The sequence below is a fragment of the Ursus americanus genome, chromosome 14 (assembly GCF_024610735.1).
Source record: "Ursus americanus isolate L20-20 chromosome 14, mUrsAme1.1.p, whole genome shotgun sequence".
Lineage (NCBI taxonomy): Eukaryota > Metazoa > Chordata > Mammalia > Carnivora > Ursidae > Ursus > Ursus americanus.
In genome coordinates, this window is record NC_142140.1 from 57,010,809 (window position 1) to 57,031,933 (window position 21,125).

General features: G+C 59.6%; 2 protein-coding genes across 6 annotated transcripts in view; one reads left to right on the forward strand and one right to left on the reverse strand.

The window, feature by feature from the left end:
* Window positions 1-12,555, forward strand: PLIN4 (perilipin 4). Of its 2 annotated transcripts, none has more exons than XM_045804340.2 (8): window positions 1-149; window positions 271-341; window positions 860-995; window positions 1,867-1,925; window positions 3,686-7,973; window positions 8,086-8,273; window positions 10,167-10,253; window positions 10,330-12,555. In XM_045804340.2, the coding sequence occupies exons 2-8, from the start codon at window positions 291-293 to the stop codon at window positions 10,660-10,662; spliced, it is 5,142 nt and encodes a 1,713-aa protein (XP_045660296.2). In that variant the 5' UTR covers window positions 1-149; window positions 271-290; the 3' UTR covers window positions 10,663-12,555. The 2 variants fall into 2 exon arrangements, with proteins under 2 accessions (XP_045660296.2, XP_045660297.2); XM_045804341.2 differs by having other exon boundaries at window positions 1,870-1,925.
* HDGFL2 (HDGF like 2) overlaps window positions 12,542-21,125 on the reverse strand; it is a 20,161-nt gene continuing 11,577 nt past the window's right edge. Inside the window, exons 5-16 of one of the 4 annotated variants that reach the window (XR_015726734.1) lie at window positions 18,931-19,047; window positions 18,751-18,822; window positions 17,960-18,125; window positions 17,783-17,858; window positions 17,369-17,678; window positions 16,094-16,191; window positions 15,170-15,243; window positions 14,903-14,973; window positions 14,464-14,565; window positions 14,002-14,231; window positions 13,239-13,371; window positions 12,542-12,838 (exon numbers count right to left, since the gene is read on the reverse strand). Coding sequence is in view for 3 of the 4 variants with exons in the window: in XM_045804344.2 (XP_045660300.1) it covers window positions 12,739-12,841; window positions 13,239-13,371; window positions 14,002-14,215; window positions 14,464-14,565; window positions 14,903-14,973; window positions 15,170-15,243; window positions 16,094-16,191; window positions 17,369-17,678; window positions 17,783-17,858; window positions 17,960-18,125; window positions 18,751-18,822; window positions 18,931-19,047 (1,536 nt within the window). In the remaining variant the exon portion in view is untranslated. Of the gene's footprint in view, window positions 12,842-13,238; window positions 13,372-14,001; window positions 14,232-14,463; window positions 14,566-14,902; window positions 14,974-15,169; window positions 15,244-16,093; window positions 16,192-17,368; window positions 17,679-17,782; window positions 17,859-17,959; window positions 18,126-18,750; window positions 18,823-18,930; window positions 19,048-21,125 lie in introns of all 4 variants that reach the window. The other 3 variants (XM_045804346.2, XM_045804345.2, XM_045804344.2) reach the window with 3 other exon arrangements.

Below are 21,125 nucleotides of genomic sequence, written 5' to 3' on the forward strand. Positions count from 1 at the left end.
TGCCCAGGGCCCTCCCCCAGCCCGCTGGCTGCCTGCCTCTGCCGGCCGGGCCCGCGCCTGCCCCAGACCCTATAAGGCCTGGTAGCTGAGAGCAGAGCCGGCTGCCAGCTGTGCCTCCTGTGGCTCCGAGGGCCCCTCACGTACTCCAGGTGAGCAATGCCAGGGTGAGGCTGGGGCTGGGGGTGTGGTCGGGGGGCTGCTTGGGTTATGGGCATGGGGCAGGAGGCCTGGGGGGCCCCTAGTCACACACCTTCTCTGTCCCTCTTCTAGCCGCTTGGAGTATTATTACCATGTCTGCTCAAGACGAAGGAGGTCGGGGTCCTCCCAAACCCAAGGGCAAGGTAAGGGGAGGCATGAGAGGGGGAGAGCCCTGCCAGGGCCTGGGAGCCCCCCAGAACCTTGGGAAGGTGACCTTCACAGTACTGGGGCCTGGAGGGGCGTCCCAGGTGGGGTGGGAAGGCTCTGAGAGCCATGGAACACACTTCCATCCTGTCCCAAGCTGGAGGGTGGGGTAGGAGTGGGGGAGCTCGAGCAACCCTCAGCTCCTTCCCCACTGTGTGATCTTGAACCAGGCGGGGCCCCTCTCTGGGCCTCAGTTTCCCCATCTGTGAAATGGGGGCCATGGAAGGAAAAGGTCTTTGGAGACCCAGAGAATGACCTTCTCCTCTGTGTGGGAGGCAGGCTGACTCTGCCCATTGCTCAGACAAGGAAACTGAGACTCAAAGAGGCTCAGACTCCTTCCTGGGGTCACCCAGGAACCAGGGCCTGAGGTGACACAGGAACCCAGGGCTGTCTGATGCTTTCCCCCACCTTACCCCCAAGGCCTGCCCCTGCTAACGCTGCCCCTTGCCCCGTGTAGACCCTGGGGAGCTTCTTGGGGTCTCTGCCTGGCTTCAGCTCTGCCCGGAACCTGATGGCCAGTGCCCACGGTTCAGCGAAAGAGTCCCGGCCCATGGCCGATCCAGCAGGCGCTTCCGGCCAGCCCCAGACTGAGGGTGAGTGGACAGCTCCACGGAGGCAGGGGCTCTGGAGGTGGGCCCCAGGAGGAAATCCCCTAGCAGGGGCTTTTGGCCATTTGGGGGCGGTTCATATATGTCAGCGTCATCTCAATAGACACTACAGGCTGGCATGCTCATTTAGCGCCAGATGGGGAAACTGAGGCATCAGTACAGCAGGTGAGTGGCCCAAAGTAGCATAACCAGCAACAGTGGGGTTGTGAACACAGCCTGTCTCCCTGCAATGTCTCCTACTTTCTTGACGCCTCTCCTGCCTCCCACCCCATTTCTGACGCACCACGGACCAGGGGCTGGGTGTTCCCCATGTCTGAGCTCATTGAAGATTTCCGTCCTCGTTCCCAGAAAGGGGCACTGGCTTACCTGGGGTCACACAGCCTGGGGGGCTCTCTACCCTTCAGGCAGCCCTGGGGCTGCAGAGGGGCTAATGCAGGGGAGCCTGGGGTTGGGGCGGCTCTCTGGACCGGGCCTCACTCTGGGCCCAGAGCCCCGGGCAGCTGACTTCTGCTCCACATACCCGGGCTGCAGCAGGGGTGGGGTGGGGCCCTGAATCCTCTTCCTGTGGCCCCCTCAGGGGAGTGTCCAGCACCCGGGACCCAGGCAGGGAAAACTCCAGAGAACTTCTGCTCTAGGAGCCCGAGACCCTGGAGGTCAGGGGAGCCTCTGGCAGGGCCAGTGACTGCGCCAGACCCATGGCTGTGGATGTCACCTCCTGCTGTCCCTGGCAGGGTGGCTGGGACATTCCTGACCTTTCAGACTGTGCCCACCAATTGCGCAACGGGCACCAGGGTGGCTGATGCCAGCCCACGTCCCTCGCCGTTCCCGGTTGCCTGACCACCTCCTGTCCCCACAGCAGCCACCAACCTGGAGCAGACCGCCTGCGGGGAGAAGCTGCCGCCGCCTTCAGATAAGGTGAGAGGTGCTGGCAGAGACTGACAGCCTCCACCGCCTTCTGGGGCCCCTCCCAGGATGTTTTGGTTCCTGCCTTCTGAGGGGTTGTCTCAGGCCAAGCAGAGGGCAGACCCCCGTGTGCATCCTGCTGTGGGATTTCAGGCACTGTTTCCCCTCCGAGCTTCTGTTGGCCCATCTGTAACATGGGCACAGTCCCGCCTCCCTGCCCAGCACAGCAAGGCTCCACATGGTCAACAGAGGGCCCCTGCTCCCTGGCTCTGTCTAGCATCATGGGCAACTCACCATGTGTCGGGCTTTGGGCAAAGTGCTTTCCGCATGGTGCTTCATAGTTAATCGGCCCCGGGAACCGTAGTACCCCACATGGCAGCTGAAGCACAGAGAAGGCAAGACACCTGCCAAAGGTCACACAGCAAGGCGTGGTAGTGTAGTACCTGAACCTTGGGCAGTTGGAGGCTGCCCAGATGACCTCCCGGGCTATCACGTCCCCAAGGCCTGGCCAAGCGGAGAGACTGATGCCGCAGCAGGGTGCCAGAGCCCTGTTACGACTCCTTCACCGAGCACAAGCCCCTACTGTGGAGTCTGACCGACTGCCCTCTGCCCTCAGCTCAGCCAGATGGGGAAAGCAAAAGGGGAAGAATGCCAGAGGCCCTCCAGGCCAGATTAAAACAGACCCTGGCAGGGTCCCCCTCTTCCTCTCCAGGCCTCTCTCTACTCACATTAATTGATCACCTACTACCTGCACAGTGTTTCAGGCATCTTGACTCCCTTCCTCCACAATCCTTGAAGGAGCCGCTGTTTTAGCCACCAGGCTTTAGACAAAGCTCAGAGAGGGGACGTGGCTAGCCTGAGGTCACACAGTGGGGGGTGGGGGGGGAGCAGAGAGCTGAGATTCGAACTCAGCTCTCCGCAGGCAGGGAGCCCAAATGCCCACTCGAAATGATGCTGGTGGGCGCTGGTAAGAATAAAATTTCTGGGCTCCTCCCCCTCAGCACTCTGGCTGTTTGGAGCCAGATGAGTCCTGGTTGTGGGGCGTCCCGGGCACTGCACGGGGGTGCACTCAATGCCAGGAGCACCCTCTCCCCCGAGCTGCGGCAAGCACAGCCGTCTACAGACGCCACCCGGTGTCCCCTGGGGGTAGATTCACCCCAGTGCAGGAGCCCTGGGTTACGAACAGCACACTCAGGCTTGAAACTGCACGCTGGCAACTCTAAACCACCGCCACACTTTGCCAGTTTAACTAACTAGAGAAACCACCCTTCGGGAGGTCAGAAATGATGAGAATCACTGATGGGATCCCAGGACTCAAACCCATTACTTGTCCCTGTCCTTTTGCAGTTATTACTCTTCTAAATGTTGATTCTCCTCTCTTACTTGAAGATGTTCCTTTTAATGAGCGATTTGGTCTCCCCACTATCACGGGGAAACCAGGTTTGAAATCTGCCAAAAGTAAAGAGTAAGCAGGGCGAACACACTATGTCATTCAATGAGTGGCACTGAGCCCAAGTTCAGGGGACTTTGGCAAGAGTTCTGGAGCTGTAGGGACCTGCCATCAGCAATGGGGACCATCTGGCACTGGGACAGGGGCTGGTTGAGGCCGGATACCAGCATGAGAGGAAAGTATGTTGGGGTGGGAGGTGAGCGACAGGGGTTCTGGGGGACAGTACCTCTCCCTGAGGCACACGAGGGATCAGTTTGGCCGAAGTCTGGGGTGCGAAGTGTCTCCAGCTCTCCTCTTGACCACATGTGTCCTTTCTTATCAGATGATCTCTGGGGCAAAGGACATGGTGTGCTCTAAGATGTCCAAGACCAAGGGTGCCATCTCCTCCGGGATGGCCAACATGGTAGACACAGCTAAAGGTGTGGTGCAAGGAGGCCTGGGCATGACCCGGTCTGCACTCACAGGCACCAAGGAGACTGTGGCCACGGGGGTCACAGGCGTGGTGGGTGTGGCCAAGGACACCGTTCAGACTGGCCTGGACACCACCAAGACCGTCCTGACGGGCACCAAGGACACCGTGTGCAGTGGGATGACTGGTGCCATGAATGTGGCCAAAGGAGCTGTCCAGACTGGCATGGACACATCAAAGACTGTCCTGACTGGCACCAAAGACACCCTATCTACTGGTCTCACAGGCGCACTGGATGTGGCCAAGGGCACCGTCCAGACTGGCCTGGACACCACTAAGACTGTCCTGACAGGCACCAAGGACACCGTGTGCAGCGGGGTGACTGGTGCCATGAATGTGGCCAAAGGAGCTGTCCAAGGAGGTCTGGACACCTCAAAAACCGTCCTGACGGGCACCAAAGATGCTGTGTCCACTGGCCTCACTGGGGCAATGAACATGGCCAAGGGCACCGTCCAGACTGGCATGGACACCACCAAGACCGTCCTGACGGGCACCAAAGATGCAGTGTCTGCTGGGGTGACAGGTGCAGCGAACGTGGCCAAGGGAGCCATGCAAACCGGGCTCAATATGACCCAAAACATTGCCACAGGCACCAAGGACACCGTGTGCAGTGGGGTGACTGGTGCAATGAATGTGGCCAAAGGAGCTGTCCAGACTGGCATGGACACCACCAAGACCGTCCTGACGGGCACCAAAGATGCAGTGTCCACTGGGGTCACTGGGGCAATGAACATGGCCAAGGGCACCGTCCAGACTGGCATGGACACCACCAAGACCGTCCTGACGGGCACCAAGGACACCGTGTACAGTGGGATGACGGGTGCCATGAATGTGGCCAAAGGAGCTGTCCAGACTGGCATGGACACATCAAAGACTGTCCTGACTGGCACCAAAGACACCCTATCTACTGGGCTCACAGGCGCACTGGGTGTGGCCAAGGGCACTGTCCAGACTGGCATGGACACCACCAAGACTGTCCTGACAGGTACCAAGGACACCGTGTGCAGTGGGATGACCGGTGCCATGAATGTGGCCAAAGGAGCTGTCCAGACTGGCATGGACACATCAAAGGCCATCCTGAGTGGCACCAAAGACACTGTGTCCACTGGGCTCACAGGTGCACTAGGTATGACCAAGGGCACCGTTCAGACCGGTCTGAACACTACCAAGACCGTCCTTATGGGCACCAAGGATGCAGTGTCCACTGGGGTGACAGGGGCAGTGAACATGGCCAAGGGCACCGTTCAGACTGGCCTGGACACCACCAAGACCGTCCTCACAGGCACCAAGGACACTGTGTGCAGCGGGGTGACTGGTGCCATGAATGTGGCCAAAGGAGCTGTCCAAGGTGGTCTGGACACCTCAAAAACCGTCCTGACGGGCACCAAAGATGCTGTGTCCACTGGCCTCACTGGGGCAATGAACATGGCCAAGGGCACCGTCCAGACTGGCATGGACACCACCAAGACCGTCCTGACGGGCACCAAAGATGCAGTGTCTGCTGGGGTGACAGGTGCAGCGAACGTGGCCAAGGGAGCCATGCAAACTGGGCTCAATATGACCCAAAACATTGCCACAGGCACCAAGGACACTGTGTGCAGCGGGGTGACTGGTGCCATGAATGTGGCCAAAGGAGCTGTCCAAGGTGGTCTGGACACCTCAAAAACCGTCCTGATGGGCACCAAAGATGCTGTGTCCACTGGCCTCACTGGGGCAATGAACATGGCCAAGGGCACCGTCCAGACTGGCATGGACACCACCAAGACCGTCCTGACGGGCACCAAAGACGCAGTGTCTGCAGGGGTGACAGGTGCAGCGAACGTGGTCAAAGGAGCTGTCCAGACTGGCATGGACACATCAAAGACTGTCCTGACTGGCACCAAAGATACCCTATCTACTGGGCTCACGGGCGCACTGGGTGTGGCCAAGGGCACCGTCCAGACTGGCCTGGACACCACTAAGACTGTCCTGACAGGCACCAAGGACACTGTGTGTAGTGGGATGACTGGTGCAATGAATGTGGCCAAAGGAGCTGTCCAGACTGGCATGGACACATCAAAGACTGTCCTGACTGGCACCAAAGATACCCTATCTACTGGGCTCACGGGTGCACTGGGTGTGGCCAAGGGCACCGTTCAGACCGGTCTGAACACTACCAAGACCGTCCTTACGGGCACCAAGGATGCAGTGTCCACTGGGGTGACAGGGGCAGTGAACATGGCCAAGAGCACAGTTCAAACTGGCCTGGACACCACCAAGACCGTCCTGACGGGCACCAAAGATGCAGTGTCTGCTGGGGTGACAGGTGCAGCGAATGTGGCCAAGGGAGCCATGCAAACCGGGCTCAATATGACCCAAAACATCGCCACAGGCACCAAGGACACTGTATGTAGTGGGATGACTGGTGCAATGAATGTGGCCAAAGGAGCTGTCCATACTGGCATGGACACCACCAAAGACACTGTGTCCATAGGGCTTACCGGCGCACTGGATGTGGCCAAGGGCACTGTTCAGACCGGTCTGAACACTACCAAGACTGTCCTGACGGGCACCAAGGATGCAGTGTCTATTGGAGTGACAGGGGCAGCAAACATGGCCAAGGCAGCCGTGCAAACTGGGCTCAATACGACCCAAAACATCGCCACAGGCACCAAGGACACCGTGTACAGTGGTGTGACCGATGCCATGAATGTGGCCAAAGGAGCTGTCCAGGGTGGTCTGGACACCACCAAGACCGTCCTCACAGGCACCAAGGATGCTGTGTCCACTGGGTTCACTGGGGCAATGAACATGGCCAAGGGCACCGTCCAGACCGGTCTGAACACTACCAAGACCGTCCTAACGGGCACCAAGGATGCAGTGTCCACTGGGGTGACAGGCGCAGTGAACATGGCCAAGGGCACTGTTCAGACTGGCTTGGACACCACCAAGACTGTCCTGACAGGTACCAAGGACACCGTGTGCAGTGGGGTGACTGGTGCCATGAATGTGGCCAAAGGAGCTGTCCAAGGAGGTCTGGACACCTCAAAAACCGTCCTGACGGGCACCAAAGATGCTGTGTCCACTGGGCTCACTGGGGCAATGAACATGGCCAAAGGCACCGTCCAGACTGGCATGGACACCACCAAGACCGTCCTGACAGGCACCAAAGATGCTGTGTCCACTGGGCTCACTGGGGCAATGAATGTGGCCAAAGGAGCTGTCCAGACTGGCATGGACACATCAAAGACTGTCCTGACTGGCACCAAAGACACTGTGTCCACTGGGCTCACAGGCGCACTGGGTGTGGCCAAGGGCACTGTTCAGACAGGCCTGGACACAACCAAGACTGTACTGACGGGCACCAAGGACACCGTGTGCAGCGGGGTGACTAGTGCCATGAATGTGGCCAAAGGAGCTGTCCAAGGAGGTCTGGACACCTCAAAGACTGTCCTCACGGGCACCAAGGATGCTGTGTCCACTGGGGTGATGGGGGCAGTGAACATGGCCAAGGGGGCCATGCAAACTGGGCTCAATACGACCCAAAACATCGCCACAGGTACCAATGACACCGTGTACAGTGGGGTGACCGGTGCCATGAATGTGGCCAAAGGAGCTGTCCAGGGTGGTCTGGACACCACCAAGACCGTCCTCACAGGCACCAAGGACACCGTGTGCAGTGGGATGACCGGTGCCATGAATGTGGCCAAAGGAGCTGTCCAGACTGGCATGGACACATCAAAGGCCATCCTGACTGGCACCAAAGATGCAGTGTCCACTGGGCTCACTGGGGCAGGGAGTGTGGCCAAAGGGGCAGTGCAAAACATCCAGAATTGGTTACCTGGTACCCAGGACAGTGTCCAGAGTGGACTCACCAGTTACAGTGCCCCAGACAACGGAGTGGAACAAACTATCCTGAGACCCCAAGAGGCTCTGTCCTCTGGGGTATCCAGCACCCCAGACACTCTGTGTGCAGGCCCAGACCTTGCCAGAGAAGATACTGCCGTGGCAACAGGCACCCATGGGGCCAGCCTGGGCAGGGAGGATGCAGGGCATGTGGCTACCACACATGGACAAGAAGGAGCCATGAGCTTTGCAACGCTCCGGGACGAGCTGGGAGAGCTGGGGGATATCTTCCACCCCATGGATGCCGAGGAGCAAGGTAAGAACAGCACAGCCAGGCCCACCTCCCAGGGGGGCTTGGCTTCTGTAAAACCTAAGCCCTGGATTCTCCAGGGACCTCTAGGATTGAGGAATTCTGTCTTCCTTTACAGCTCAGCTTGCTGCCTCCGAACCTGAGCCAAAGGTGCTCACCGCTGACCGCAGCAGCTACTTTGTGCGTCTGGGTGACCTGGCCCCCAGCTTCCGCCAGCGGGCTTTTGAGCACGCCCTGAGCCACTTGCAGCATGGCCAGTTCCAGGCCAGGGCTGCGCTGGCCCAGCTGGAGGACTCCTTCAAGCTGGTAAGAGCCTTTCCCTCCCCACAGCACCTTCCCAGAATAGCTCCCCAGGCTCCCCCAGCCACGCGCGGTGACCACAAGTATTTAGAGCACCCGTCGGCCAGGGATCTGCCGGCCCAGGCCTCCCACACCACCAACAGCTGCAACTCACACCATTTCTTCTCTACGCTGGGGGCAGGGGCGGGGGACACCACCAGTCCAGCAGCAGCCCATGGTGGCTGATGCAGATGGTGAGGAACCCCCAGCTCTGAGGACCTCCTGGTTCCCAAGGTCACGGGTTTTAGATGCTCAGAAACATCAGCCTCACATACATGTGCAGTGAGCAGCCCGGTGATGCTGCCTGAATCGGGATCCCCGGGGTGTGCCCCCCAACTGTGTTTTCAATCAGTGCCCCAGGCTCTCTGGTGAGCCACAGTTTGAAGACCACTGGTCCAATCCAGTGGGGGTCTCGACAGGGATGGTCGGCCCCCGGAACGCTAGGCCATGTCTGGGGGCATCTGTAGCTGTCAAGACTGCGGGAAAAGGTGATACTGGCTTCAAGAGGGTGAGACCGGGGAATGGTGCTCAGCCCCCACCTAGCGCCCAGATGGAGGACTGGCCTGACCCAACAGAGGTGTTGTTAGGGGGTCACTCTGGCTGCTGAAGGGAGAAGGGGCTGGACCTGGGACATCAGTGAGGTTTTCACAAAAATCCTGGCAAGTGGCAGATGATGGGGCCTCCAGGGTAGTGTCAGGGGCAGCGAGAGGCACCTGTGTTCCAGATGTGCCTCCGGAGCGGGGCTGCCAGGGTCTGCGGTCGGGCTAGATGTGGGGCACAAGAGAGAGAGGGACTCTAAGGCACCTCGGAGATTAAAAAAAAAAAACTTCTTTTTTAAGTACCTTATTTAAGTAACGTCTACACCCAACATGGAACTCAAACTCAAAACCCTGAAATCAAGAGCCGCATGCACGCTCCACCGACCGAGCCGGCCAGGTGCTCTGCCTGCGACCCCAGGGGAGGTGCCGAGCAGGTTGAGGGTGAACAGTGAGAGCTTGGTTTTGGACAGGGGAAACTGGAGGTGACTAGTGGGCCCCAGATGGGAGTCACAGCGGGGTGCGTTGGGAGGGCGACCAACAAGTTGGGAGTTCACACCTGTCCCATATGCTGCCCCCACCCCACCAGTTGCTGGGACAATGAAGACTGGTCAACTGGTGGTGGGGCTGGGGAGGCTCCTATGTGCCGGGGACCCAACGATCAAGGAAGAAAAGCTGCCAAAAAAGCTTTATCTCCACCCAAGGGTGGGGGGGAGATAAACAGCAAAGAAACAGACATCTGCAATAACTCAACAGTGATGTGCCTCTGAGGAGAATAATGAAATGTGACAGGGAGGGACTAGGGGCCACTGCACTGGGTAGCTGGGGAAGGCCTCACCTGGAGGACAACCTAGAGCCAAGATTGGATGGGCACCACATGAAAAGGCCAGAAGCATGCTCCAGGCTGAGCAGGCAGCATGTGCAAAGGCCCTGAGGCAGCAAGACAGAGGACAAAATGAGGCCAGCGTTTCCAGAGCAGAGTGTGACAGAGTGTCAGCAGGAGATGAGGTCTGGGACATCCCAGGGAGCAGACAGTGTAGTCCATGGTGAACAGCTGGATTTTATCCAAAGGGCATTGAGGAGCCATGGGAGGGTTTTGAGCTGGGAAGTGACGGTTTGTAATCTGGTCTCTGAAAAGCCCAAGGAGAATATGGATTATTGCTCATCCTGACACAGCTGGTTCTAAACTTGTGGCTTTTCCACCACACCACACAAAGGTCTAGACATGAGGCTCCAAGGCCAGGCCCAGGAATGTCCCCAGGGGAGAGTGTGTGAAAGGACCCTGATGAGAATCCATGATTTCTCTGCTGGGCTCTCTTTCTAGATTGAAAAGGCCAAGCAGGCTCCAGAAGGCCATTCATGGCTGGACCAGAGTCCCAGCAGCAGAGTGGAGGAAGGCACTCCCCAAGAGGTATGTAACAAAGGGCCACGGCTCCTGCTCTTCTCCCTCGACCCCTGCTTACCTTACTGCCTCCCTCCCCCCGCAGGTGCCAGACTCCGGGGCTCTGTCCAGGGCCTGCGGCCTCATCCAGCAGCTCCACGTGGCCTACAGCACTCTGGCCTCCAGCCTCCAGGGTCTCCCCTCTGAGCTCCAGCAGCAGGTCGGGCGGGCGCGCCACAGCCTCTGCGAGCTCTACAGCCTTGTCTCTTCGGCCAGTTCCATGGATGAGCTGCCGGCAGAGCGCCTGGCCCAGAGCCGCGGGGCCGTGGGCCGGGCGTGGCGGGAGCTGGAACAGATGCTGGAGAGCGTGCAGCACGGCCCGCCGCTCTGCTGGCTGGTGGGGCCCTTTGCCCTGTGCCCTGCTGGGCAGCAGCTGTAGGTCCCTCCCGCCTACAGAGCCCTCCGCGGAGACTTCTCCCCAGCCAGCTCACCAGATAAGCTCCAGCTCCCCGAAGGTCTGGACCCAGCAGGCTGGTGCTGCCTGGCACCCGCGGGGGCACCAAGGACTTTGAGTGTGGCCACAGCACGCACCCAGCTCTGGCCCTGCCTACGCCGTCCACCCTTCCTTCCCAAGCACCGCTGGGCCTTCTCCTGGCCTGGGGCCCAGGGCTGCTAAGACCGCTGACAGAGGGCCTTCCCCTGAAGGTCTCAAGCAAGCACTCCAATTAGGAAAGAGAAGTGGAAACATGCCTAGGTCTAGAAGGTTCTCCATTCAGCAACCTCCACTAGGAGCCCCTTTATCTTTGGGGCACCCCAGTCTGGGTCCTTTAGCTATCAGCACAGTAAGTGCTCCTCCAGAAACATACACCCCAGCCCTCAGCAAACCATGTTCCATTGTACCAGAAAGTACCAGAATGCCACTGTCACCTGGGGGCAGGCTCCTACCGCCTCTGCTGATGCCTGGTGTGGCCAAGGGGTTCTGAGAGGGTGAAGCTGCAGCAGCCAACTATGGCCATGCACTGGCCCGGCTGGGGGACCAGACTGCCGCCTCGGCCCACACCCAGAGCTGATGTTTTGTGGTCCCCAAGGCCCCTGGGCTGAGGAAGGAGAGAGAGGGCTTCCCTGTGGGGGATGGGGCCCTAAGGGGCATATGACGATACGTGCTCAACACGGTCCCACGTTCACCCCAGGCTGGAGAACAGGGGCTGGGACACAGGCAGCATCCCTTCCTTCCCAGCCACACCGTCCCTAAATGCCCAGGGCAGCCATACAATATGGGTGGCATGTGGGGAAGCTGAGGCTCCCCCTCACCGGTCCTCCAGCTGGGAGGAGCCCTGTCAAGCAAGACCCCGCCTCCCAGAACCCATATCACACCCACAACTGCCCAATTGGGCTACCTCCCTTCCTTAAGGAGAGCTTGAGATGCCCTCCTACCAGCCCCTTCTCAGAAACGATGGGGTGCTCCAAGCTCAGGACGCAAGGCCAGCCTTCCCCCAAGTGTCACCATTGGCTCCTGGGGGCTGGCCGTGGTGAGACATGGGGGACAGGTCAGGAAGCCTCTCGGGCCTGTCCCTCCTCAGTCTCCACCACAGGCAGAGGCACTGGGCACACAGCCATTCACGCAAATGGAGCACAGTCCAGCCAGACCACATGGGGGGACACCAGGCTCCGAAGTTCCACACCGCACCATGGCCTCGGCTGAGATGGAGGCACTTGACCAGGGGCAAGGCGGAGGACACACAGTGGACGCCACTGTTGATGCAGGTGCCTAGCTGGGAACCACACACACGTCTGTCTGAATCCATGTGCCGGCCCTGGGAGCCTGGGGTCACTTTACAGGAAGAACGAGAAGCCCAGAGTGGGAGTGCCACTTGTCCAAGGTCACAGAGCAAGGCCTGCCCCCAATGCTCACACCGTCTGAACGTCAAGGACAACGGCTAGCCCACAGCAACCCCCGAAGGCTGAATGGCTTGAATGCCCCAAGCGCTGCTTCTGGGGACCCCGGGTCTTACCTGCAGCCTGTGTAGGAACAGGAATGGGAGCAAGGCCCTGTAAGAATGCCTGGGCTCTGGGCTGCCGCACGCAGGAGGATCAGACCACAGCCTCCACTTGAGCCTCCGTTACCTCTAAAAACGCCTCCCACCTCCCCTCTCCTTCACTGTCAGCCTTGTAGGCCCAGGCCGGGCAGGGGCAGTGTCAGAACCGAGTTCACATCTGCTGTGAATGGTGACCTTGTGGCTTAAACCCTCTGTCCCTGGACAGGCCCTGGACAGCTAGCTGCACCAGCAATCCTAGAAAACCGAGCCAATAAAAATGACTTTCATTAAAAAAACCCTTTATAGTCATTTCATGTCGGTTGGAAATCACAGAAGTTAGGCAGAAAAACAACCCAGGGGACAGATACAAAGGGACAGCACGACGCTTCCCCAACAGGTCTCTGCTCCGCGGGTGGAGGGCGGGGGCCAGGGCAGGCCTGGGGCATCTACGTGCGACGGGTGGGCCTGGCCGCCGGGGCTCAGCTGTCCTCCTCGTCCAGGGACTCCGAGTCCATCCGCACCCTCACGCGCTCCTGCCGCTCCTTCCCGGGTGCGTCCAACTCGGAGCCCTCCTGCATGCTGCTGGTGGGAGCACAGGCAGGTGGGGGTGAGCACTCGGCCTTCCACTGCTGGCAGAGACCTGGCGCCCTAGGAGTGCAGCCCGCGTCTGGAGTCCCCTATGCTGCCCCAGCTGGATCCCTGCCAGGCACAGGCAGGCCTGGGGTCCTCAGCATGGTGACGTCAGCATAAAGCAGCCCACTGCGCCAGGAGGAAGCCATCCTCCCACGGGCCGGGCCCAGAGCAGCTCAGAACTGCAGAGCTCCCTCGATGGAGGACCTGAGGGTCAGCGGCAAAGGTGGGGGTGGGAGGCCAGCGTGTGGGACAAGTCCCTGTGGCCATCACCGGAATGAGCAGCCCACACAGTGAAGGCCTTGTCAGGAGGAGGCCCCCGTGGCTGCGGCCCCCTGGCAATACTTACTCGTTGTGTAATGGCTCTTCGGAAGAGCCACACCCCGGCCCCTCCTCGGAATTCTGTCCTTCCTCCAGCTCCTTGTCTTCCGTGCTCTCCTCCTTCTGGGACGTGGCCTCACCGTTCACTGGGGCTGAGAGATCTGGCAGGAGAAAGGCTCATGGGACCCCGTAACCCTGCCTGCTGGTTTGGGGCCAGGGGCCCTAAAGGAGCTGCCACCTGCCTCGAGGGCCCTGATCCTGTGTGCCCACATCCTCCTACCCCTACACCTCCCAGATGGCTAGGCACACAAAAGCCTAAAAAGGGAGGAGACAGTACATGAGGCCATGGGCAATGGGGGAAAAGCCTGCCGAGACAGAAATAAGGCAACGCCCCCTGCGGGCTGTCCCTGGGGCTGCTGAGGCTTCGGCAGAGCCATCCTGCCCCAGTCTGAAGGACCACCTCTCAGCCACTACGTGGGTACCACGTGACCCCAGAAGAAAGGACCGCCCTCCCGTAAGGCAGGGACAGTGGCACTGGGAGACACCCTCTTTCTCCAACCCGAGGCCTGTCCCATGAATGCTCCCACACGTGACCTGCACACATGCATGGCCTCCCATACTGTCTGGCTCTAAAGGTCTATGAGCAGCTCAGGTATGTGTATGCACCAGGCCCTGGCGACCTTGGGGACACAACCGGGCATGCAGAGTGCCAGCAGGAACATGTCACTCTAGCCATGGGGGGGTCGCCAAGTGGTGCCCAAGGCCCAGAGGGCTCCTATCCTGCTCCTCACCAGTGCTCGCCTCGACCTCCGCCCTCTCCACGGGAGCCTCCTCTCCAGCCAGCGCCTCGTCGGCCTTCTCCACCTCGGCCCTCTCCTTCTCCACCCCGGCTCTGGTCGCCTTCTGGATGGCCTCGATCTTTGGTCCCAGGACCCGAGACTTGAGCCGGGTGTAGACCTCTGCGGCCTTCTCCATCACCTCCTTGTTGGCCTTGTAACGGCGGATCTGGCCCGCAAGAGGCCTGGCTCAGGAGATGCAGCTGGTCTCACCCCCGCCACAGGCCCGCCCCCAGTGCCACCACCCCTGGCAGCACCTTCCCACGAGCACAGAGCAGTGGACACTAGCACTCTGGCCTGCCACCGCACCGGTGTCCTCCTGGACCCAGGGCTGCTGTGGCCAGGAACCCAGGCTCCCTGAGCAGACCCCTGCCTCGCCTGCCACCAGCCCCTTCCACTGCTGGGATCCCACCGTACCTTCTTCAACGTGGCCACCACATCTGTGTTCTTCTGGAGGATCTGTGAGGTCACCTGTAGGGTCCCCAGCTCCTCTAGTGCATTCAGACACCTCTTCACGTCCTGCAGGGTGGGGAGGGGGGTGAGGAGGGACAGCACCGAGTTGAGGGGGCCCTACGGGGCTCGCTGGCGGAGGGTGGAGTGCCAGGGAACCCCAGGGACAGTGGTCGGGACACAGCACTTGGAGGGCTGCTTGGCACCACCTGGTGGGGATGTCAAGCAATGCACCGAGGCGGCCAACCTGGGCCCTCTGTGGAAGACACCCAGGAGAACAAATACACTGGATTCGCCTCAGTTTCCTGAGATTTCTAAGGGAGCTCCGGACATGAGGGACAGGGGGCCTGCTTGGCTCAGAGGAAGTGGTTGCGACGTGGCCTCAGTGCCCCGCAGAGGGCCTCACCGGATTGTCAACTTTCAGGGCGAACTTGATCTCGCTGTGCAGCTTCTGCAGCTTCTCCTCCACGGAAGGTTCTGGGGCCAGGAGAGAACGCAGCACCTGGGCCTGAGCGGGGCCGAGGGGGCTGCCTGGCCTGGCCCCCCACAACCTACCAATTCCCGCGACCCCGTCGTCAGAGCTGGCCGGGGACCTGCCCCAGCACCACTGTGGTGACAGGAGCGAGCTCCTCGCTGGCTCAGCCTCCTCCCTGCCAGCGACCTGGCCCCTCACCTTTCTTCTTCTCCACCTTCCGGTCGGGCGGGAATCCTTCTGACCGCTTCCGGGTTCGCTCCACCTTCGCGGGCCTGTGGAGTCACACCCCTTAGTCCTGCCCCGGACTGCTGCCCAGCCGCCCCACCCCGGCCACTGCCGTCCTCTGTGTGGTGGGGGACCCGCAGCCACTGTGAGGGAGACCCTCACGGGGTCCTGGAAGCTGGAGAGGGAGGGGAGTCTAGGCAGTCACCTGAAGTGAGCAGGGATGGCAGCCCTCCCTCTGGTTCTCACCGACAAACAATATCAAGTCTCAGAAGGATCATTATGAACTTACGACTGAGAGTTAGTGACTACTTAACAGAAACCGGAGTGAACGATCACAGAAAGGTACCCAATCTGACAACAGTCAATGACCGAAAGCCCGTTTCCACAGCTCAGACTCGACATTCTACTTGGCAGCTAGCTGCTGAATTCCCACAGGCAGGTTCACTCACTGACGCCGGAACCTCGCTTGGCCAGTGGGCAGGGAGTGGGGCTGTGTCCCCCACCTTGGTGGGCCTTGGACTTAGAGTCTCAGAACCACTGGCCTGGGGGACGGTCCCTCCCCACACCACTGTTGACATGGGGCGGGTCAGTCTCTGGGGGGCGTCCTGGCCCCCCTTGGTGCCAGGAGCACCCCCAGGGTGGCGACCATAGATGTGGTGTGGTGTCGCCTGGGGGCAAAATCACAGTCCTGGAGCAGTGGCTCCTACATAAGCTGATGGGGCCCCAAGAACCGGACACTCGGACTGAATCTATCTCCAAGACCGAATTCGGAAATAGGGTCGCTCCTGTAAAAGGTGAGGGGTGATGGGTCCCCAGGAGGCTGAGAACCGCAGGGACCAGCATGGCGCAGGTGGGCCCCCAGGTAGCTGTGGGAGGAGAGGCAAGACAGGTGCTGACCTGGCTCGGGGCCTCTCCTCGGGGCGCCCTCTCTTCTCCTTCTGGCTGGGTCTCCTTGTGGGCTCTGTGCTTTGTGACTGTCTTGCTGCCTTCTTTGCCTACAGCAGCCAGAGAAAGGGAGGGCTGGAATGGTGGGCAGTGGGAGCTCTCTTATCTTAGGGCATCTTAGGGAGCTCTCTGTATCTTAGAGATACGATACAGCCTGACACTTCCCGTCACCACCTCTGCACTGTTGGGAACTGGTGGAACAGGCAGGATGGGATGGGAAGGACTCCTGTGTCCAGTCCGTCCCTGGGCAGCAGCTTCTCAGGCCCTAAAAGGACACTCCCTCGATGGGTGGGGCAGCCCCACCATACACACTTCTCCTGTGGCAGGGGTTTGGTCCCCATTTTGTGGTCAAAGGAAGAGAGACAGGGAGAGAAAAGAGTGTCATCCTGCTTCCCCCATCCTCCCATCACATACGGCGCCATCTAGAAGGTGACAGGCCTGAAAAGTCAAGCTCAGAATCAGGTGGGCTGTGAGTACTAGGAGAGTGGGGAGTAGATAGGCCTGCAGGACTACACAGCGCATGACGGTCATGGCCGTCATCAGAGGCCTCCTAACTGCTAGCCACTCACCCAGACTCCCTCCCTCCCCACAGCAGTCAGAGGGCGCCTGTGAGCACCCCAGTCAGGTCCTGCTCCTCTGCCCATAGCTCTCTAGGGCTCCTAATCACTGAGGTAAAAGCCCAAGTCCTCCCCTTGATCCCCAAGGTCCCCTGTACAATCTGCCCTGCCCACTTCTTACCCTCCACTCCTCCCTCTCTCCTCCTCACCCACTCTGCTCCAGCCACACAGGCCTCCTGGCTATTCCTTCAACACACCAGGCCCACTGCTGCCCCAGGACCTTTGCATGGACCGTGCCTTCTGCCTAGAGGGCCATTCCCCCTGGGTATCTTCCTAGACCACCTCCCACTTCATTCCAATTCTTATTTAATGGCACCTTCTCAACTAAAGCCTTTAGGGTTAACCCTACCTAAAACAGAAAACCTCACCCAAACAGCTCCTGACCCTCGACCCTGCTTTTTTGTCCTTAGCAATGAACACTCTGGAACACATCTCATGTTGTCCCCTACACCCTGGCCCTTGGGCCCTAGTACAGCATCCAGCACACAGCTGATGCTCACTGAACGGGTAGAACTCAGGAACGGACTTGCTGGAAGGGGTGGGCACAAGGGAAAAAACCCACGGTAACCATCCACCCTGGGACCCCAGGATGCAACCCAGCGGGACGCACCTCTCTCTGCAGTTCAGCCTCGGGCCCGGAGTCGGAGGAGGACTGTGGTCCCCGCCCCCGGCCCTTGCGGCCCCGCTTCCTGACGGGCTCATCCTCGTCCCCGAGCTCATCCCCGCTGCTGCCCCCACTGCCCCCGGGTGGGGCCTCTCCACGCTCGCGCTCGCGCCTCCGCTCCTTCTCCTCCTTCTCCTGCTCACGGAGCCGCCGCAGCTCCTCCTCCTGCTCCCGGCGCCGTCTGGCCTCCAGCTCGCGCCGCCGCTCCTCGTCCCGGCGCTTCCACTCGCTGATGCGGTCCACCTCATCGCTGTCGCTGGGAGTGCGGGCCGGTTAGAGGGCCGGGAGGTTGGGCCCACCCACACAACCCCAGCCCATCACCGCCTGTCACTGCTTACCCGCCTGTCGCTGCTCACCCACCTGTCACTGCTCGAGCTGGTTGGGGGCCGCTCGGGCTTCGGCTTCCGCCCGCGGGGCTTTGGCGGCGGCTTCTCTGCTGCAGGAAAGGAGGGGATAGCCTGTTCTACACGGGCTCTCTCCTGCACAGCAGGCCCCCTGGACAGCCAGAGGTGAGGGGGCACACTGCTGGGACCTTACCTGGCTTCCTGCCCCGAGGAGGTTTCTTTACAGACACGTCCGAGTCGGAAGAGGAGGAAGAGGAGGAGGAAGAGGAGGACGGCGCCGACCTGGCCACTGCCACTGGCTCGCCCTTGGCCCCATCGGATTCTGCTTTGGAGTCGGAGTCGGAGGCTGAGGGCACCTTCTGAGAGAGGCCAGGGCATGGAGGTGAGAAGAACACAGGCCAGCGACAGGCCCCAGGGCCCCTCGCAGCCCCCGACCCACAAACATCTGCCTCCCTCCAACTAGAAACCCTTCACGTTGGCCAAGAATCACAGGCAGCCCCCAACGTGCCTGCAGACACACGATCACCCAGCTCAGTCTGCAGCGTGTGACGTCCCCAGGCCTCATCTCCTCCTTGGTGGAGTGGGGGAGGCAGAGGACAGCCACCATTTTTTTCTAGTGGTTAGAGCTCTAATACCAACTATGGCCTGGAGCACTTCACTCCCTTCCAAGGCCAGGGTTCCACCATCCTATTTCCCAAACTGGCCTCTACACTTCTCAGGAGCAGTGGTAGCTTGGTGGTCTCCGGCTCCAGGCAAGTGCTCTGCACACACCGAGCTCAGAAACTGTGGGCTGAAACCATCAGTGGAGGCAGAGGTGGAAGGTGGAAGGTGGAGGTCCCAAGAGCTCCCTGTGGCCTATGACCTACCCTCCTCCAAAAAGGACCGACTCTAACCATGGACAGTGCCTGGTGACCATGGAGAGGATCTGTCAGGGTTTCCCACAGACAGGCAGGTGGGAACAAAACAAAAACAAAACACCTCTACCTTTTTCTTCCGCCCTGCAAGAGGGCCACGCCGAGGTGCCCGGACCACAGCTTTCTTCTCGGGAGTGAAGTCCTGGGCAGAGAGAAGGGGGCTGAGCATGGCCCCCTTGGCTGACCACTGCTCGGCTCCCATGTGTGTGTCCACCCGCCCACCCACCCATGGACCCAGCCACCTACGCACCTGGTCACTGGTCTTCTCTGACTCAGATGAGCTTTCTGAGTTCTCCTCCTCTGATGGGGACACACTGGCTTGATCCAGGTCACTGGAGGCCTTTCGAGTTCGTTTCGAGACCGACATCTAGAAGGGGAGCAACCCAAACAGATCAACAATCAGAAAGCCTGTGTGGACGCAGAGCTGTCTCCCGCCTGGCCCCTCATACCCCGGAGAAGAGGTGAGGTTCTGGAACCTTTGGGAGGCGGGAGGGACCCTTTTGAGGATCTGATTAAAAACCAAGGTTCTTGAACCATGAGGACACTGTGCTCAGCAAGAGAAGCCAGACACAGAAGGACACATCCCGCAGGACCCCACTCCCAGGAGGTCCCCAGGAGTCCCATCCACACAGATGGAGAGGAGATGGTGGGAGCCAGGGCTGGGGCAGGGGGTGGGGAGTCCGTGCTTCCTGGGGGCGGAGTCTTCGTGCGGGGAGATGGAAAGTTCTGGAGACAAGGGTGGAGGTGGTTGCATGACCGTGTGAGTGTGCTTCATGCCACTGAGCTATGTGGTTAAAACGGCAAATGTTATATTATATGTACTTATGCACAATAAAAAAAAAAAGAAGGAAAAAACCAAACCAAGTGTCGTTTCCCCAGAAAAAGACGTATGCGTGCGTCCTGGAACCAGACAGAGGTGGCGGCTGCGCAAACGGGGGAGCGGACCATACGCCACTTAGCGGCGCTTTTTAGAACAGCTACTTTGTAAAATGTGAACTTAACCTCATTAAAAAAATGAAAATATACATATACACACATGCATGCATACAGCCTGCATTCAGTTTCAGGGGTTCACGCGTTCCCTGGTGTCCACCCATAGAGGCCAACGGAAGAATTTTTATGAAGAAAGAACCGAGCTTTAGAAACAGACCTCGACTAGGGATGACCTGGGTCTTCCTAGATGGCAACTGCTGAGTTACACCACACTTTCTCTCCATTTTGTCACACCGGAGAAATGAGTCGGTTCTCGTAACAACGGTCACCTGAGCATCTCCCCTGCTCCGTGCCCTGTCCCCCTAAAATTCCTGTGGTGAAGCCCTGACCCTCAGGACCTCAGAAGGGAACAGGGTTTGGAGACCGGGATCTTTAAGGATGTAATTAAGTTAAAATGATGTCACTGGAGGGACCCTAACCCAGTATGACCTGTGTCCTCCTAAGAAGAGGAGGTCAGGACACAGACACACAGGAAGGGACGGCCACATGAGGGTGGTGGGCACCATCCGCATGCCGAGGAGAGGCCTCAGAAGGAACCAGCCCTGCTGACACCGTGATCTCAGACCTCCCGCCTCCAGGAGTGATCCGTGCTACCTCTGTTAGGGCGGCTGGCATACCTGTCCACTCAGGTGTGTCCACCTGACACACCAATGAAAGATAAGGCCCCTACCGTCACACACCACATGTTTCCATCAGGAGAGGCAAACTGAAACATTCCGTGTGAATCTGAGGTTACTCTTCTTCAGGGGCGGTGGTCACGGAAAGCTGCCAAGAGGCCAGTGGGAAGAGGGACAGAAGAGACAGCAAGTACAAAGCCCCACGGATGGAAGGCAGAATGGCTGGTGAGGGGTCAGGGAAGGGATGGGGATGGGGTCTGGCTGGGGCCAGACCTGCAGGGCTGTGTGGGCCAAGTCTGGAGCCTGGCCCCACTTCACGGGCGGCCAAGCCAAAGCCGGTGCACTGCACACTCCCTGCTCCCTCTGGGGGCAGAGGTACCACATGCTCTCCCTTCTCAGCCCAAGAGCGCAGGACTCTCAACCCGGGCACTCAGGGAGTCCAGAGTTTGCCAGTTTGCATTCTGTCAAGACTCGCGAGGCAGTTCCAGGGTAAACGCTTCGAGCTGGAATGTGGCCTGGTTCCCCAGACAAAAAGGCAGGAATCACGGGGACTAAGATGACCCAGGATGACGTCCACACGCCAGGGTACAAAGGGAGGCGATGGGGAGGGGCCCCAAGCAGTGAGATCTTGGAACCCCAGAGAGAAGAGACCCCAGGCGGCAGGCAGGGCTGAGCCACCAGGGCTCGGGGCTGGAGTCAGGGTCTGCCGTGTGGTCCTCATGAAGGAAGTCTGCCATGGATCCGTTCAGAGGATAGATGAGACGAGTAGAATGTGGACCCACAAAAACACACCGACAAGTTAATGCTAACTGAAGAACGAGAACATAGAAAGCCA